The sequence below is a fragment of the Patella vulgata genome, chromosome 4 (assembly GCF_932274485.2).
Source record: "Patella vulgata chromosome 4, xgPatVulg1.2, whole genome shotgun sequence".
NCBI classification, from domain to species: Eukaryota; Metazoa; Mollusca; class Gastropoda; family Patellidae; genus Patella; species Patella vulgata.
In genome coordinates, this window is record NC_065882.2 from 61958255 (window position 1) to 61975834 (window position 17580).

Consider the following 17580-nt stretch of genomic DNA (forward strand, 5'->3'; position numbering starts at 1 on the left):
AATGGATTCATTGGCAGAAAAAGGTCATTTAAACAGGTAACAACTGACCAATTTAAAATTGTCTTTGAAAGACTACTGAATGAAGTTTTAATTTGATTATAATACCATAATGTATATCCAGGTAATTGAGATTAATTATTCATTTTGTGCCTCTTTTACTCAACTTTACAACCTGCATAAGATAAGATTTGATTTTACCATTACATCCATGGATAGCATACAAAGTTTAAAGTTTAAGCATTTAGTAAATGTTTGTAGTAGTTCAGTAGGAATAACTTTTAAAAAAGATTTTTTAGCATTGTATGGATTTACTATTTCTAATTGAACATCAAAAACTCGATAGCACCTTGTTAAAAAATTGAAAACACATTTGTTGAACTGCACTTTTTTTTTTTATTTATATCAAGATTTTACATAGTTTCCTGCACATGTTCCACTTCTTCGGGTAAACCAGGATTCATATCAAACATTTCCATTACCTTTTCTGCTCCTGGTATACCAACCAAGGAACTGGCAGTTCTCGGGATGTTTTCAAAATAATCATTCCAATGAAAGGTCTGAGCATCACGGAAACAGAACTGGGCTTCTAGATTTGGCTGCCAATATGTGTAATACAAAACATAGAAATTACACATTTCATCGGAATTTGTTGGTCTGAAAAATAAATATAAACAAATCCAAATCAAACAATTGGTTAATGGATGTGGGCACCACTTTAAAAGAAAGAGAGACCGGGGAGAATCGTATGTCCAACCTTGCCACGTTGAAACTAATCCAATAATGCCGTAGCAGTGGTAAGCAGTATTTTCACGATAATCAGCTGTTATCGGAGATTGGTTACCGACTAATCAATATGCATGTACTCTCTTTACGCTGCTCTTCTTTAGTATCCTTAGTAACTGTTACTTAAATTTTTTGAAAGTAGAGCAGAGAATATGAGTTGTGATTCAAGCAAGGTTGAATGCACCCGGTTTCTAAAGAAACTGTGATTTCGTTTCAGTATAGAGGTGCGTGGACCAGGTTCCCAACGAAAATATGTTTTCGTGTTCAGTGTATTTCTAAGTCAACACATGAAAAGGGGTATACGAAATGCAGTGTGCTATGAGGTAAATTTTGCACGGATAGCGGCGCTACGGCCTACTATTATTTCGTAATCCAACAGTCTGGGGTTCTTTTACGTGTACGTCAGTGTGTATACGGGTCCTGGGGTTTTCGTCTCATCCGTACGACTATATGTTGGCCCTCCGTCCTATACCACTGAGAGGAAATCACGGTGGCTTAGTGGGTAAGACGATGACTCGCTAGCCTGGAGGTTTGGTTTTCGCTCCCTGCATTGGCCGAGAAAGTTCCACCGGATTTTCCGACGTGGTTCCCCCATGGACCTTATATAAGGTCCATGGTTCCTCCTTGCTCTCCAGATAAGAATATAGCGTCTCCGTTTGATATGACTTGCGGAATATGCCTAGCCTCGGTCTTCGAGTCCCTTGTTACAAATGGCGCTGAAACGCATTATGGGACGATTTGAATTCCCGGGGCCGTAGTCCCGTATGCACCCCCCCCCCCCGCCACAGCCTCCATCCCTGCATGCTACTGAGTGAGGACAGCTTCCATCACCAAAGCCATAATTTAAATTTCATAAAAACTTAATTAATTTCATTCTTTGATTGCATTCCCGGGGCCTTAGCCCCGTATGCGACTGTGGTTAAAACCCATTTCCTTTCATTCCTCTGTCTGTCTAGATAATGTGTTATATATGAGTACTGGACCTGTATGTCTAGACATTGTGTTATATATGTGTACTGGACCTGTATGTCTAGACATTGTGTTATGTGCACTGGACCTGTATGTCTAGACATTGTGTTATATATGTGTACTGGACCTGTATGTCTAGACATTGTGTGGTATATGTGTATTTTGGATCTGTCTGTGTAGACATTGTGTACATTATTTGTAACGTGCTATACTGTCTATATTGTACTCTTATGTGTAACGTAACATACCGTCTATAGACATTGTGTACTATATGTGTACCGAGCTATACTAGACGTAATTTTATACAGGAAATACCAACCGGTGTATTAATACGATATAATATACGTATATATATATATATTATATATAATATAATATATATCAATGGTTGCCCTCATACAGGTTTCGTGGATGCTATAACCCCCACCCCACCCCCATTTGTTTACATATTCATGATTAAGCCGTGGTATGTTTCTCCTTTTTAATTTCCGTCTAGCTAATATATTAGTATTTTTATTGCCATTGATAAGCTCCGTCCCTTTTCAATAAGTTTCTCTAATCATACAATGTTCTGTTATATTATATCCAATTGTCTCTAATATTATGGCATATAATATAGGTTTGGCTATTTCTACGTTTCACCTAACGTGTTAGTTATTGAGTGTGGATTGTTAAAAACTGAGAGGAGTGTTTATAATGTGAATGTCAGATGAATACACTATATTATTGTCATGAACTAGTTAATATTTAATTGTTATGCCTATCTGGACCAGCATCCAAAACAGTACATATATGATAATTTCAAATAACTATAATTGGAAGACGGCCATCAGTTTGAATGGTAGGTGAATACATTTATTATAGAAATTTAAAAAAATGAATTTGCGTCGATTTCAATCTGATTAAAACACAGATCCTATTTCGTTTCGTTTTTTATTGTTCAAAATTTCGTTTTACTTGTCTTTACTACACTAGGATCTGGAAGAGTTGTTATATTTGACGTGTTCTGGGTGATGAAAGGTGTTAGCCAATGAAACGGTCTGTTACGGCGAGGTTTTGGCGTGAGGTGCAGGGAATTGTGGGTAATCCACTAGAAACATCAATGCTGATTGGTTAATCAAATGTCTGACGTCATAGGGTCAAAAGCCACTCGTATGACCTCTGAGGCGACTTCCCAAAACAACTGGTCAGATCTTCATGTATTACGTGCGCGTTTCTAAATTCAATTTCTTGTTCCAGCTTTTTGTTGTTTCGTAAAAAGTAGTCTTGATTATCCCGGCCTGTCAATCAGACGGATAATGGTCTGTAGACTGGTTAAGCGAGACTATTTTCAAAACAAGAGCACGTATCCTATTTTTTACTCAAAAGTGCCCGGATGTTATGGCCGAACCTCGAAACCATTTTTCAGTCTAGATGTATGGTTAAATGGTCATAGCTTATATAATTATTATTAAGTACATGGCCGTTTATTTGGTGATTATAAATGTGCGAAATGGATTTAAGGCTCGGTATATATTTATATATATATATATATATATATATATATATATATATATATATATATAAATGTTGTGGTGTAATTAAATTTCAAGATATTTGGAGATATTTATTTATGGTGAGACACCCTAACATAGATTCATAAAAACGCTATGGCCGTGTGCCGGATACGCAATACGTACCAGGAATTAACGCTTGCCAAAAGTCTCTAATTACTCACCCAATATACGTGTCTCCGTCTCTCTTCATACTATTCATAGTACACCGCGCAGCCTGAATTTCAAGAAAGGGTGTTAAAATAAGATTTGAAAGAAAATGTACATGTTCTGACTGATGAAACAGTATTTCCAGTTCATTGAACTAACGTAATAAGGATGTGTGGCACCTTGAGCAATATTAACACCATAAAGATGCAAAGTGAAATGTTTGAAAAGGCCACGAATTCGGGCTTTTGTAAAACATTATGACGTACATAAGATATTGTTTTACGCTTCTGCAAAGATTTCACAGACGTGAAAATTTATAAAAGGACAGCGGCTTTAATTGCGATTTGAAGCAGATTGGGGGTGTTGTCGATATGTTGCATATTGTTTACTCATGTTTCAGAACGTAACAATCAAAGATATGTAGATGTATTGACTTAAGTAGTGGCTAATGTGAAAACAGGGCTAAAAGTGGACGCTCTTGCCCCTTTAGGTTTACCTGAGGAGCTTAAAGTGTTTACTGGTGCCCCAAAAATGTAGTTAGGTAGTTACATAATAATAATAATATCTCTTTTGCGATGAATAAGTTCTTAATTTCTAAATCATCAATAAAAGAGAACTAAATTTTATTTACTTGTAATATACGCAACTTAAAACAGTTGTTTATGTAACTGTAACTCGTGGCTTACTGTATTCCAAACAATAGAGGGTACGAGTCTTAAGAGTTCTATTTAATTGCCTAACTATAGAGAGAGAGAAATGGGGTTTAACGTCCACTCGACACAAACTAGGTCATTTCGGGACTAACATATGGTTTAATTTTATTTACATAATTCGCTTGCGCGTAGGGGTCTTTAGCAGTGGGAGGAAACCGGAGGCCCCGGAGAAGCCTAACTATAGACACTCTGAATTTAAATTCGCTGTTAAATTGGACACATTCAAGAACACAATATTTTTTTATACAACTTTTACAAAGTATAATTGTGTGCCCAAATTTTCCCAGCTCGTACGCCTATGGTGTTTAGAACTGTCACACAAAAACAGAGAAGTTAAGCTATAAGCGAATTTAAAAACAATGTATTTCTGACAGGTCTGTAATTTCATCTTTTAAATATAATACAAATACAGGGTTAAATTATTATAAAATCATCAGATTTGTGAAAGATTCGAATGAACGCGAAGAAACTACCACGAACTCGTCGCACACTATGATTTGTATTTCATGAGTATTTTCAATGGAAAGAAACCTAAACCATTGTCCTGATCATGTAGACGATCTAATGACCTATATTTTAAAAATCCTTTCCGTTTTCTAAATTCTTACCAGTACATCTCCAGGTTTAACTTCTACCAAATTGGTCACATTATAAAATGTCTGAAAATGAAAATATAATAGAATAAGTAGAGTTTTGACAAAAAAACAATAAAAAAAAAAAAAAATCCCCCCCCCCCCAAAAAAAAAAAAAAAAAACAAAAGGAAAAAAGTCCCAAATCCCGAAAATTAATGAAAAACATTTGTTGGAATTAAAGTAGCAGTCCCATATATATTTCAGTGAATAAAACTATCTGATAATTTATTGAAACAATGCAGAGTTAATTACCCGTTATACAAGTCTAGAACGATTATTTCCTAAACGCTAAGTATTTCAATTTCAGGCATGTCTTGTGGAATCTGGAACTGCTCCTTTAAGGGTCGTAGTTCAATTAATATTCCGATTTTAAAGCATAGTTCAGAAACTAATACAGTGGTTCTCAACCTTTTGCCAACGGCACACATTCGAACACATGAAAAAAATAGCGGCACACCTGGCTAATAGCAGCACACCTGAATTTTGCAAAATGAAAACATGGTAAGTCAGACGGAATACAACCGTACACAGAGACTAGTCATAGAAACATAGAATGACTCAAATAAAATAAAGACAAACACAGCTATGAACTTATCAGTAATAGACACCAGTGAATAGTGAATACTCAATTGGGATCACGTATGGTTTTGCACATTTTCTTAGTGTGCCGTTCAAAATTTCGCGGCACACCTGTGTGCCGTGGCACACTGGTTGAGAATCACTGAACTAATATATAGTTGGATGGCAATATCTGGGAGTGCTTAATTGATTTAACTCAATAATCCGCATTGATAGAATTATGCGTGGTAAAAGGTATATACATTTGTTTACTAAGTTAATCAGAACTTTGGTCTAGGGCATTGTCAAGCAAAATGGTTTTGTTGAATTATCCGATCATATGTTTTTCAGACATTGTGTACTCTAAGTCTCTGAATTCTATCAATACTGATAAAAGTTGAACCGGTGACCTTTATCTTCTAGCACCCCGGTTATTATTTGTATCTACTCTCCATTGTAGGTCCTGCCTGCTTTCGTGTGTTTTCTGCAGTAAAATTTAATAAAAATACATACATACCTCGGGCAATTGTGGTGACATACGACCTACTTCTATCCATCTGCCACCTCTTATTCTGTACCCAGAAGTTACAACACCTTTAGTAATTATAATACAATGCTCATTATACTTTTGAAGAATGTTGACGTCACTGATATCCAAATTGTATCAGGTGAGCCTAGAAAAACCTTGTACCAAACACCCATTACCACTTTATCTAAATATTAGTTCATTACAATATTTCATTACAGTTCTGGTGTTTATTAAGATTCTTTAATGATTAAGAGAGCTAAATCTATTTGTTAAGGCCTGCTCAATTTTTGCCAAGGTCGTTGAGATGTAAATAAAGTTAGGACACGTGATTGTTGGCGAGATTGTAGGTTAGGGTTAGAGTAAGTTTTGGGGCTAGGTCCAGGGTTAAGGTTAGGGTTGAGATTAGCTCTAGCCCTGTTTACATCTCGTGACCTAACGGCTTAAGAGGCATTATCACTTTTAACCTGAAATTTTTATTTTTGTATTTTATATACTCTCATATAATCTATATTTTACACATTATATTGTATCCAAAAATAAAACAAGACTACGCCCATTTAAGTCGAAAACAAATGAATTACGACAGTGTTGTTTGAAACTGTAATAAAAACTGAAAGGGGAGACTTCCAATGTTGTGCTCCGTAGTTTGTCAGTAGCTTTCTGTACGTGACGGAGAAAACATTGACAAATCATATACATGTAGTGATTACCTAGGTTATGTGAATGTGTTCTGTAACCTATTGGATATATAGGATAATCATTCGCATATTCACACGCCGTTTCCATAGGGAAAGCTGAAATAAAACAATTTTATATTTAGAATCCAGTATGGTTATTTGCTGACTTATAGACTCTTTATGTGTGTCCAACCAAACATTAACATAATGTGCACACCGCGCGATTTTTGTCCAACCGAGTTTCGTATAAATTGAGTTTATTTACTAGACCTTCGTAAATCGACAACTCTGATTGAAAACTACAATATTGTGAAATTCGAATCTCTTTTGGAATTTCAGTCGAAAATATTCCGTTCGGTATTTACTAAGATACGGCGAATGGAAAATTCCATTGATCTTTGCTGCTCCCTATGTAACACGACGACCGCCACCTTTATTTGCCGTTAACCAAATTGATGGGCCCGTTTCAAATCCGATTGAATCCAAGCTGGGAGATTATTTTATAGAGTTTGTATTTTAATTTTTTTTTAAATATAAATGTTGAACACTCTGAATACATAGGCTATTAGCGTGAATTAAGCCGTGATATTTTTCGAAAAATGCGAATCGCTGGTCGTTACTTTAGTATTTTCAGACTATTGTATAGAGTGTACCAATTCCTTTTCCTATTAGTTCAGATATATATTATGACTTATGTATATAGACATACCTAAATGTTTTGGTGGAATATAACCCGAAGTACCAATAACATAAAAACCAGCTTGTTTTGGTTGCCTTTAAAAAAGATAAGAGACATACTAGTAACACTGAGGTTATATTTTGATTTCAGTATGCCAATTAAAGCAACCCCTCCTTGACGATCGGATAACGATTTAAAATAATGGCAATCAAAAGAGACCCATTAGAGGCTTAACGCATAAGTCAGAAAACCCGGATGCCCAATGAAAATCTAAGAGGCTAGACAGGCGACCCTTCTCTATGTCACCCACGAGACTTATGAACTAAAATGCACACGTTATAGCACTTGCACACCCCATCCCGCCGTTTCAATATACTATTGCCTTTTTTCGCTTACCTTGTACGAGTCATTTGAAGAGTGACGCCACTATTGTCAGATCTGCCAACTGAAACATAGTTAAAATAGTAGCATGTATTTCTTGTCACATTGTCGGGTTTCAATAAAGAGAGGCCCCAGGCTATCGACAAATGGGACCCCTCCCAATCTCCCACCTTCGGGACTAGAGGAAAATGAAAAGTGTGTTTAAAACACAACTGAGCAAAGTCGAGAATGATGACGCTTGAGGCCCAAGGCTTCGGCCCGTGGGTAAAATAAATTCAACGCTGTTTTTTCACCGTAATACAATCCTTTAATCAAAGGATTCGCCACTCTTTTGGTTTGTAGATTAAGCGCAGTGATTATCCTTAACTCAGTTTGGAACACCGAGGAAGTTATCGCAGTGTGTGGGGAAATCACATCGATCTCAGAGTACTACGTCATATTATAGGTCGTACGGATTTCCCCTTAGTTTTCTATTTGTAAATCGCGCAGAAGTTTGAAATACATTGCAATTTTCTTTTCTTTTTTATTTTGATATCCATTAATATATAATGATCATAGACAAATGTGTATTATATTGTACTTACTTGAAAACTTTTCTTTATAGTGCAGTTGTATAATTATATAGTTGATTCCAGTTGTTCCACCAACCCGTAAACCAACCCCTAATATAAAAGCAAACCACTATACCAAGATCAATTAGGCACTGTTTCTTTTTTAAGTACATGCATTATCAAATTGTTGAAAATAGCTCCGAAATTTTCTTTTGGGAAAATGAAAGGTATGTTCATTAAACAGCTTTTCTGAAATTGTTTTTTTAGTGATATATATGTGGCATCATTTATAGGTTAAATCGCTAACTCAATATCATCCCTAGTCTTCGACATTGCAAACAGTATTATGGCGTAGACATGACAAAGTAAGCTTGCCGTCAATGAAGGCTGGTATTATACATTGCTCTATATAGCAAATTTACTAGCAAATTGTTGGGATTCCAATAATTGTCTGGAACTGTTATAGATTAAAGTGTGACCTATTTCACATAAATTTGTTTTATAGCAGAGTTACTATTGACTTAAATATAATACACATTAAGTTTTTAAGTTTTCCGATATTAGTTTATGTTAAACTTTGAGGTATTTGATTGAGGGTTGCTACACTGCCGTATACAACACAGTTACAGATTAAGTTAGCGTTTCGCGGGATTCTGTTAATCTTTTACTGATTTGTATTCCTTTATTGACTTACAGATCAATTTAGAGAAATTCATTTTTACAGAATGTATGCCATTGGTTTATATTCAAAGAAATGTATTCGCTTACCAGTCTTTTATATATGAAGCAGTTGATATGCATTGCTTCAGCAATTTCATAATACTTTCATAACAGATCCTGTTTCGTTTCGTATTTTATTGATTAATCGATGTCTGACGTCATAGGGCCAAAAGCCGCTCGTACGACCCCTGACACAACCTTCGAATACAACTTGTCAGATCTTCATGTAGTGTAGGCCATCGAAAGTATAAAAAGACGAAACGAAATATAGATCTGTATTTTAATTAAATTGACATGCTTATTGTGTTTTGTAACTTAGTCCACGAGTTTTAACATTTGACGATTCCCAATTGCAAAACAATACTTTAAAAATATTACCACGATGGAACAGTTCTATGCCAATGTAGTATAAGAATGACATTTGTATTTAGCCAGAGTGTTTCTGTCCTCGAATGCTGATTTGATCATTTCTTTAAATGTACAATACATTTGTGTATTGTGTCTCAGCTAATTCGTTACGCGAGAGCTTGTTCCTTTTATTCTGATTTTTTAAGTAGATTGAGGCATTTGTCATCTAAGCTTCAACTACAAGAATACTTGCGCACTAAACTTATTAAAACCTTTTAAAAGTTTTATGGCCTTCATATTGATTTGATTGGTAAATATAACGTGTCTCTCTCGGCTATTATTCTATATATATTTAATTGACACGTATACTATTACTATCTCCCTGATAATGTCTACTACATCGTTAACACAGTTCATCGCGTGCATTTTGCATACCGATAGTTCATTGGCCAATCACGCTATTTTACCGACATTTCGCCTAATAGTTTGGATGCAGCTATGGCGGGTGTGGCGCCAGGTAGGGTAAGCTTACTCTTCCGGACATCTGTTACCACTGTTTGTCGTGTATTTTGTACACGAGGAGCAGTCCATTTGCTGATTACACTATTTTGCTTGAATACACTATTTTGCCTTTAACGTTTTTTAGGACTTCGAATTCTGTCTTATGGTTTGGATTGTTCGTACTTGGTTTTATTTTATTTATTAATAGAAAGTACGATAAACTTCAAATGACCAATCGACTTATTATAACTTTATATCACTTTACAATAAATTTACAATACCTTTAGGGAATTGGAATGAAGGAGCGTCAAGCGCCCAGGCAAACACGACCTGTTTCTGTCCCCCTTCACATACTAATGTTTCAGGATTTTTATAATTCTCTGAACAAGCCCTGGAAAACATTATTAGCTACAATAGGACATATAATTAATAGCCCAACTTTTAAAGACAGTGATTATCTGAGATCTCAATTCTTTAGAAACATTAAATGTTACGTTGTCTCTTCTGGATAAAATAGTTTAGTTGTCCCGTAACGAGATTGGAGCCCCAAACATTTATAGGAAAATATAATCACCATATGTCGGCATTGTTCTCCAGAAGTTTCATTTTGCTAACTGTGTCTGATCTGATGCGCACTTAATACCAAACGTTATGCAAATTATTATTGAATTTGTAATCCCACAGGGAGCATATTATCAAATGGCGAATTTACGATAAATAGTTCTATGCAATTCTCAGTGTATGGACTGTTTGGACATTGATAGAAACATATTTGTTTATAATTACGAATAAAAACAAATGAGTTTTCGTTTGTAAATACTGAATAATGTAACCAACGTAAAGAAATAATGATTTCGCAAAAATCAAATATCATGGCTATTTTTTATGGAATTAAAAGATACATTTTGTCATAAAACAGATAGCAAGCTCAAACCAACCCAACACGTACAGAACAGTCATAAACGTCGCCAGAATTTCAGTGAAAATGTTTGATTACATTTATCAATTAGTATTGTTTTTAAATTTTAAAAAATTATTAGTCGTTCGGATGGGGCAAAAAAACGAGCTCCCGTGTACACATTGGTGTGCAAGTAAAAAGAACCTTGACTGTTAGAATTCGAAACAAGAGTAGATCGTAACATCGCTGTCAGGCAAAATGTCCCTCATTATCCCCCCCCCCCCCATAATTAGGACATTCGGAACCCGTAAACATCTAAGTGGTAAATAAACCACCGGAAATATTCTAAAATAAGTAAATTCAAATATTACCAGTATGGTTCTTCATTGTTGGCTATTTCTCCACAACCAAATACCATCATATGGTGAGCAACGTCAGCAGTAGCATGGGGTATATAACTTACTGAAATTATTTGTGCAAATTTTAAATCAAATTAACAATATTATAGGTATATGCAGTATACACTGGAGCAAAAGAGGAAGAGATAACACCTGGAATAGGAAGGCTGTCTAAGTTTAATTTACGCTCCGTCAATATGACAGAAATGTTCACCGGGGATAAAACACGTTTGTTGCTATTTCGTTGAAAATAGCAAATAAACAGGCAAGTTATTATTTACGGAATAATAATTTACAGAATATGTTGAGCTAAATCCATTTATTTTACATATTTTTTAAACAGTATATTTCATTTTAAAAGTAAGAACGGATCCACATTTCCGCTGGAATTGGAACAATCATTCTGAAATTACCTATGTAAGATTCTCTTGGATCAATTCTAACAGCATGACATAACAAGGAATCGGGCTGTAAAATAATAATGACATTTATTATCTATTAGGGAAGAGTTTACATAATTCAAAGCTTTTGTAGCATTGGGACATTGGACTGGACTGCCATCACGACTGTACCTCCTGAACAAAGTACTATCTAAGGACTATTTTCTTCTTGTATAACATTCACAACAGCTGGCGTCATAGTTTCTTTATTTCCAAATGAAGTTGTTCTGTATTGTGGGAATTAATTTAATACTACACAGGGAATAGATTATTCAGAATAATCAACTGCTGGACGTTTTCTTTACGGTTATTTCTCAAATGAAATGAACAGAGTTTAAAGACATATACAGTAATTCTAGAAATTTCAATATAGGTCTATATGGCACGTTAGCTATCGTCTTATCTATAAAATACCGAAATACGTATAAGAATGAGATAAAATATTTCAGAAAGTTTTGTAGGTCATTATTTTTCTAATATACAAATATGACCATACACCTTTTTTCTTTTCAAACTAAAACATTTGAACTTAATTGAATAAATGACTGTATAGATTATCAGAAACGGTTAACGACGCTACACGTACGTACAGTTTTGGAATGATCCGAAATAAATGCTTACCTTTTCTGAAACGGCATCTGGCATACGAATTGTGAGATTATAAGATTCGGTATCATAATCCAATTCATCGCACACAGATAATCTCATAAGAGACGAAAGAATCAGTAAGGACACAATCATATCTCATGTGTAACGAAGGTGTTCAAGGAATTATGATAACGAGCTCTTTCCGGTGTTCTATTTAAAATCATTATCGACATTTCACACGAGCTACGTGATTTGAACAATCTATAAAAGTATATAACCAATTATTATGGTCAAATAGCGGTTAATATGATTTTTTAGAAGATTTGGTTTCAATCTTGACATTTATAATATAATATGACGTCAAATGGTAGTTTTACATATATCATTTTACTGTGCAATCTTCATTAATCGTATATCAATTGCAATTCATTTTCAATAATCAGGAAATATATATATGTATAGACACTTAATTGAAATACTATATCGAAAAACCGATGCAAAAGTTAAGCTTGAAAAACTATAATCTATAAAATGGAAACTTATTAAAGATACATTATGGCAGATTAGATAAAGAGCTGGCAGTTCCCACTGTAATAATTAAAAACTAGATAAAATAAAGGGAATTTGATAAAAATTTCAGTCAAATTAATCCACCCTGAACCAAGATTTTAGCGATTGAATTCTGGGTCAAACCTCGATCATCATTACTAAAGTCGGTACGATAAAAAAAACATAGTCTCGATTATCCATTTTTTGATTTAATTATCAATGAGCGTTAAGCAACAGGTAAGATTCTAATCTGGAAAATATCGCAGGCTAAAGATGACATTGAGGGTTGATTATGGTCTGGATAAGTTAATTAATGTCTTATTAATAATTTAGATAACATTTCAGGCCTAAAGAAAGACGTGCAATGGGCAGAATTAGCTTTTGCATAATGTATGTTTAATTGTAGTATAGAATATGATACTAATACTTGATCGTTGCGACCAATTTCATTCTTAGGTATGTAATTGCGTGTAGAATAAACAGCAAAAAAGTTTATTTAAAATTAATTTAATTAGAACAAACAGCTAATTTAAAGTTAATTTAATTAGAACAAACAGCTAATTTAAAGTTATTTTAATTAGAACAAACAGCTAATTTAAAGTTAATTTAAGCAGTTTTTCTTTTTCTGGGTGCGTTGTGTATTGGATACAGGTCTGTTTTGGGTATATTATTTAGTTTCGTGAGAGAATAAATTTATCGCATTTCTTTTTTAGAAACGCAATATATAATGTATATGCATTCCAAAAATCGATAGGCTCTTCTTGAAGCATTTTTGTTATATTAATTAATTAGTAACGTTAAATAAATAATTTAGTAATTAATAATGATTGAATTTAAAGCGAGGAAAGGAATTTTGACATGCTTCTTTGGCTTTATTTAATTCCAAATTCGATAGTATGGAATCCATCATATCTAGTTACATTTTTCATTAACATCTTTTCTCATCAACATTTTTTATTTTTCCTTTGTAAATAGTTATCATTACTGATATTAATATTATGACAATATATGTGTTCTGTTTAGTGGGCAGATTTGTAGACAGCCCCTATAGACCTAAGTCTCAACCCAAATAAAGATTTGATTATTATTATTATTACATGACATTTTCTAGGCGTTCGTGCAAATGCATACGTCATCAATAACTGATTATTATGATGTATTTCTTATTATGAGTCATAATACTATGGATTCAGCAACTATTATCATTTTTATTAGATTCTGATACAATTAAGGCTTAGTATTTTTGTTCTTCGGTATTCGCTAAAAATGTTTCTGTTGTTACTACAATATATGCGCCACGAACCACAGACAGAGAGTGAATCTACATCGGAAAGTGATTCTTCAACCCAAAATTCTTCTTCGATATCAGAAATCTTTACTTTTCCAGAAACAACTTCAGAAATTTTCACTTCGTCAGAAACAACTACGGAAATCATCCTTTCTCCAGAAACAACTACAGAAATCTTCACTTTTCCAGAAACAACTACAGCAATCTTCACTTCCACAGAAGCAACTTTAGAAATCTTCACTTCTCCTGAAGCAACTACGGAAATCTTCACTTCTCCTAAACAAATTTCAGAAATCTTCACTTCTCCAGAAACATCTTCAGAAATCTTCACTTCTCCAGAAACAAGTGCAGAAATCTTCACTTCTCCAAAAGCAACTTCATAAATCTCCACTTCTCCTGAAATCTTCACTTCATCAGAAGCAATCACTGAATTCATAACGTCTGCCGAACTAGTAGCGGAAATCACTGTTTCGTCAGAAAATATTTTCATATTCCGAAACTACAGCATCGCTGGAGGAGGTTTAGAATGCCCAATTTCTGATGGGATTTATATTTATAATGGGTTGACATGGTAGATCTAACGGCTTATGTTGTGTATCTGTCAATTAAAAAATCTTGTCAAGTCGTACATTTGAAAAAGATTGGTAAATTGGGCATGACGATTTACCCAACACCACCCTATACACACCCAAAACCAATAACCACATGCAACCTCATTATTGAAAAAACCCACTAACATCATAATTCAGTTCTATATAAAGAAAAGTAAGTTAGTTAATGCTTGTGAAACTTGTAAAGAAATCTAACAGCTAAAGTGATGGTCAACGTCTCGTTATTAAACTGTTATCTCTCTTGATCACCCAATACAACCTTAAGTTCTCTGAGACGCGTTTTCGAAGAAATACAACACTTAATGTCTGTTTAGATGTTTGCATGGCCTCTTATACCTCGCGAACTTGAACATATTTTTGTCTAAGCTCCGAGTCGGAATCTTTATAAGACATATAGAAATAGATTTCTCAAAATAAAACACTTGTATGGATATACTACTTCTGAACTTTAATAATATGTATGTCTATTGAAACGTAACATGTTATTAACATTCAGAAGTAGTATATCTGTATAAATGTTTTATTCTAAGTCTGAAATAAAAATATCTAAAAGTTGCGTTTCTTCGGCCTACCAATGCCACAGCTCTCCGCATACTATTATGCTCATTTCCGATTTATTGATTTGTGTTGAAACTTTCAGACGGGATAAGTTTAGGTAATTGCCTTTTATTTGCTTTTGACGTTTGATTTTTAAAAGCTTACACTACTTAAAAAAGTCAAAGCCACCAAATGCTGAGGTTTTTTTTAGTATATTCTGTGACCATTTTGCAAAGGACAGCGAATATTGCGAAATTTTCATTTCAACATACCGAATAGCAACACTCCCCATATAATACTGGAATACCCCGAATTCAGGGCCTGGTTTTGAAATTTGTATAGCTCGTAAACTTCTCGTTACGAATATTAATATTTGGATTATAACTGATGGTATGAAGTTATAATCTTTCTCAAAATAATAATAGTCCAGTAAGTTACATCTACTTATTATTAATAATAATATCACCACCGCTTTCTCTTCAGTACACCGAACATTAACAAAAGGCAAACTAATTCAAGTCATTTAAACTGTTGATTAAAGTAACTTTGATACCTGATAATAAACTAACCATTGTTTGGGATATTTGGGTTATCTCACGTCCGGAATTTAGCAAGCAATCAACGGATTTATAAAAGCTTTATCCACGTTATTAAGGTTTCGGCGGCAGGGACTATAAATCCGGACTAAATGGGATACACATAACTGAATCGAATGTCAGTAGGGTATTCACATTGTAGCTGATCAATCTTAGTAACATCAATCTCAAGTCTCTGAGTATGCTAGAAATGGTTCCACTACTGATGCCATCCGTCTTGCTCCAGCCACAATAGTGAACCGTCCTCAGGCCTTCACTTGACTACAAAAACGTTACTGGCCTATAACTCCCTTAATTTCTAATTACACTGACCCAAACTTACAATATTATAAACCAATTCCCATTGAAATAAAGGTGAAACCTTACTGCATAATTATAAGATTCTATTAAACCCAATTGCTATGCGAAATTTGTGTTCATTTTATGTCACTTTAAAACTGTTCGGTAAAATAAGATTAAGATTTCAGTGTTCCATTCTTCACTATTTGTATCTATTGTAGCCGTGAATAAGAATGGTTCAAGTTTATTTCAATAATTCGCTTGCGCGAAGGGATCTTTAGCAGTGGGAGGAAACCGGAGGGCCAGAGGAAAACCAACGAGGTTGGACAGGCGACTCTACTCCTTGTTAAATACAACCGGGGAATCGAAACCACGCCAGTTGACTCAATGACAGACCTTATGATACAGCACACACGTGCTAAGCATTCGGCCATCCAACCCCCACTTCAAGATTCGGGGGCAGGAGCAATAAATAAATGCACGTGTCTAATGTCTTTATGGCTGGTCGATATATTACAGAAACGCATGTTTCACAATGTACATGATGGATACTGATGGAAGTTTATCTTTTCTTTCTCAGGTGGGTGTTCCCTGAATTGTTGGGCTATTTATAAGAGTCCAGTCGTACAGGTGTGAATTAAGCATGTGTTTTCTTATTGTGTCGATCAGTTTTCTGTATTATATAATTTCCGATCTGGACGCCTGGTCCCACATGGCGATTAGTCTTTGTCGCGCAGCGACCCATTTCAAATTCCGGGTACTACATTTCAGCGACTGCCCATAGGGTAGGGAATGACGATATTTTTTCACCCCTTCAAAACGGCTGTGTATTGAGGACAGTACGTTACTGATTTGAAAGAACAGTTAAAGCTTTGACTAGAAAGGTCGAATTACGCGGATCAATCGGGTATGGGATGCATATATCTGTCCACAATTTTCGTAACAGAATTCAAGTTACTCCATTGCGCCCTGACAACGTCATTCGGCGTTTTACACGATCGATACCATTTTAGATAGGCGTGTATGCTCGCTATCTGATTGACGTTTATCTGGATCGCTAGTTTGGAGGTCGGGCTCTCGATCCCTGCATTGGCCGAGAAAGTTCATCAAGATTTTCCGGCGTAGTTACCCCTTGTCAGTGATGCAGGACGGGGGGGGGGGGGCTGGCAAGACAGCTGTCTGGTCGTTCGGATGGGACGAAAAACCGAGGTCCTGTGTACACATTGGCGTGCTTGTAAAAGATCCCTTGACAGTTGGAATTCGATATAAGAGTAGGCCGTAGTGCCGCTGTCCGGGCAAAATTTCCCTCATAGCACACTGTATGACGTATGCCAGTTCGGAGCGGTAGGACGTTAAACCCCATTTCATTTCGACGTTTCTCTTATGCGTCTTTTTAATACGCACCTGGGGCCTGGTTCACGAAATTTTAACTAAGATAAAATCCAAATTTTAGTAATTTGATTTGATAATATTAGACTGATTGTTGTGCTTAGCCAATCAAAATTGAAGTATCTACTAAAATTTGGATTTTATCTTTAGTTAAAATTTCGTTTAACAGGACCCAGGTGTATGATATTGGCAGAACTGTATATTACAACATGGTCAGACAATATCGTTATCTAATATGGCAGGACTTTTTATCGATTGCATT

The 17580-nt window shown here is 35.0% G+C and overlaps 1 protein-coding gene across 1 annotated transcript; it reads right to left on the bottom strand.

The window, feature by feature from the left end:
• Positions 1-384: 384 nt before the first annotated feature.
• LOC126817327 (peptidylglycine alpha-hydroxylating monooxygenase) lies at positions 385-12268 on the bottom strand. The gene is made up of 12 exons (XM_050544194.2): positions 12103-12268; positions 11455-11509; positions 11015-11105; positions 10027-10136; positions 8210-8287; positions 7641-7689; positions 7275-7339; positions 6599-6682; positions 5877-5953; positions 4777-4827; positions 3470-3522; positions 385-654 (listed from the first exon to the last, which is right to left on the bottom strand). Exons 1-12 carry the CDS (start codon positions 12220-12222, stop codon positions 411-413), a joined length of 1077 nt encoding a protein of 358 aa, XP_050400151.1. The 5' UTR covers positions 12223-12268; the 3' UTR covers positions 385-410.
• Between the last annotated feature and the right edge of the window lie 5312 nt (positions 12269-17580).

Coding starts and splice junctions, on each gene's coding strand:
- LOC126817327 (XM_050544194.2), bottom strand. CDS start 12,222: ATGATTGTGTCCTTACTGATTCTTTCGTCTCTTATGAGATTATCTGTG. Junction 10,137..11,014: donor AACAATGAAGAACCATACTG/GTAATATTTGAA, acceptor AATGTTTTCCAG/GGCTTGTTCAGAGAATTATA. Junction 655..3,469: donor GACGGAGACACGTATATTGG/GTGAGTAATTAG, acceptor TTTATTTTTCAG/ACCAACAAATTCCGATGAAA.